Source organism: Gavialis gangeticus, unplaced genomic scaffold (assembly GCF_001723915.1).
Source record: "Gavialis gangeticus isolate Ggan-Ray unplaced genomic scaffold, GavGan_comp1, whole genome shotgun sequence".
NCBI classification, from domain to species: Eukaryota; Metazoa; Chordata; order Crocodylia; family Gavialidae; genus Gavialis; species Gavialis gangeticus.
This window is the reverse complement of record NW_017729032.1, coordinates 216,908,103-216,908,874: the sequence shown is the minus strand read 5'-3', so window position 1 is coordinate 216,908,874 and position 772 is coordinate 216,908,103. Positions and strand designations below refer to the sequence as shown.

At 54.4% G+C, this 772-nt stretch overlaps 1 protein-coding gene across 4 annotated transcripts in view; it reads right to left on the bottom strand.

Annotated features, from left to right (window-relative positions):
• CRYZL1 (crystallin zeta like 1) overlaps window positions 1-772 on the bottom strand; it is a 57,347-nt gene that overhangs the window by 51,343 nt on the left and 5,232 nt on the right. Inside the window, exon 2 of one of the 4 annotated variants that reach the window (XM_019524961.1) lies at window positions 507-578. In XM_019524961.1, coding sequence (XP_019380506.1) covers window positions 507-572 — 66 coding nt within the window. In that variant the 5' untranslated portion in view covers window positions 573-578. Of the gene's footprint in view, window positions 1-506; window positions 704-772 lie in introns of those variants that run through there. The other 3 variants (XM_019524960.1, XM_019524963.1, XM_019524962.1) reach the window with 3 other exon arrangements.

The window sequence follows — 772 nt, the reverse complement described above, 5'->3', positions numbered from 1 at the left end:
CACCCCAAAAAAAAATTTTTAACAACCCCCAAAAAAAAAAAAAAAAAAAAAAAAAAAAAAAATGTGGCCAGCAAAGCTACGTGCTGCATCCTGCTACTGATCAACCCTACGTACAAAGGGAAGGATGCCTTAGGGCGATTTGCATTGACTGGACGAACCAAAAAGTGATAGTCCTAAGAAGTCTCTTATCCCAACTAAGCAGTTGTCCAAGAAAACCTTCTGCCCCCACAAAATCCTTTGGATCAGCTTCACAGTTGGTCCAATAAAAGCTACTGCCTCAAGAAATGCTTGCTATATGTATTCGGTCCAGGAAAAATGCCCCAAGACAACCTTCCCCCAACTGCGCAGGTGGTCCAATAAAAGAAATCCTTTCTGGGCGACCCCACTACAGCACCCCTCTCACACCACCACAGAAAGCCTCCCCCAGCAAGTACTTCATTCAGCCCTTTCTTCCACCCAAATGATCCAACAGCTCTTCTTTCTCCGACTCTCCCCGGCGAACGCACCCTCTCCTGGAAGACGAAGGCGGCGGCCCCACCAGGCGCCCCGCGCTGCCAGAACAAGGCCTTCATGCCGCCCTGCAAAACAACAGCGAGCACAGGCTAGAAACCAAGCGGAGCCAAAGCGCCATGTAACCGGCGGAGGACGCGGCCGGGCGCAATAAGCAGCGAAGACGTGAAGCGCGGCCGTCTCGAGCCCGGCCCCAGCCCCGGCCCCGGCCCCGGCCCCAGCGGCGCCCGCCCGGCCGTTACAACCGTTGCGCCTGTGATGC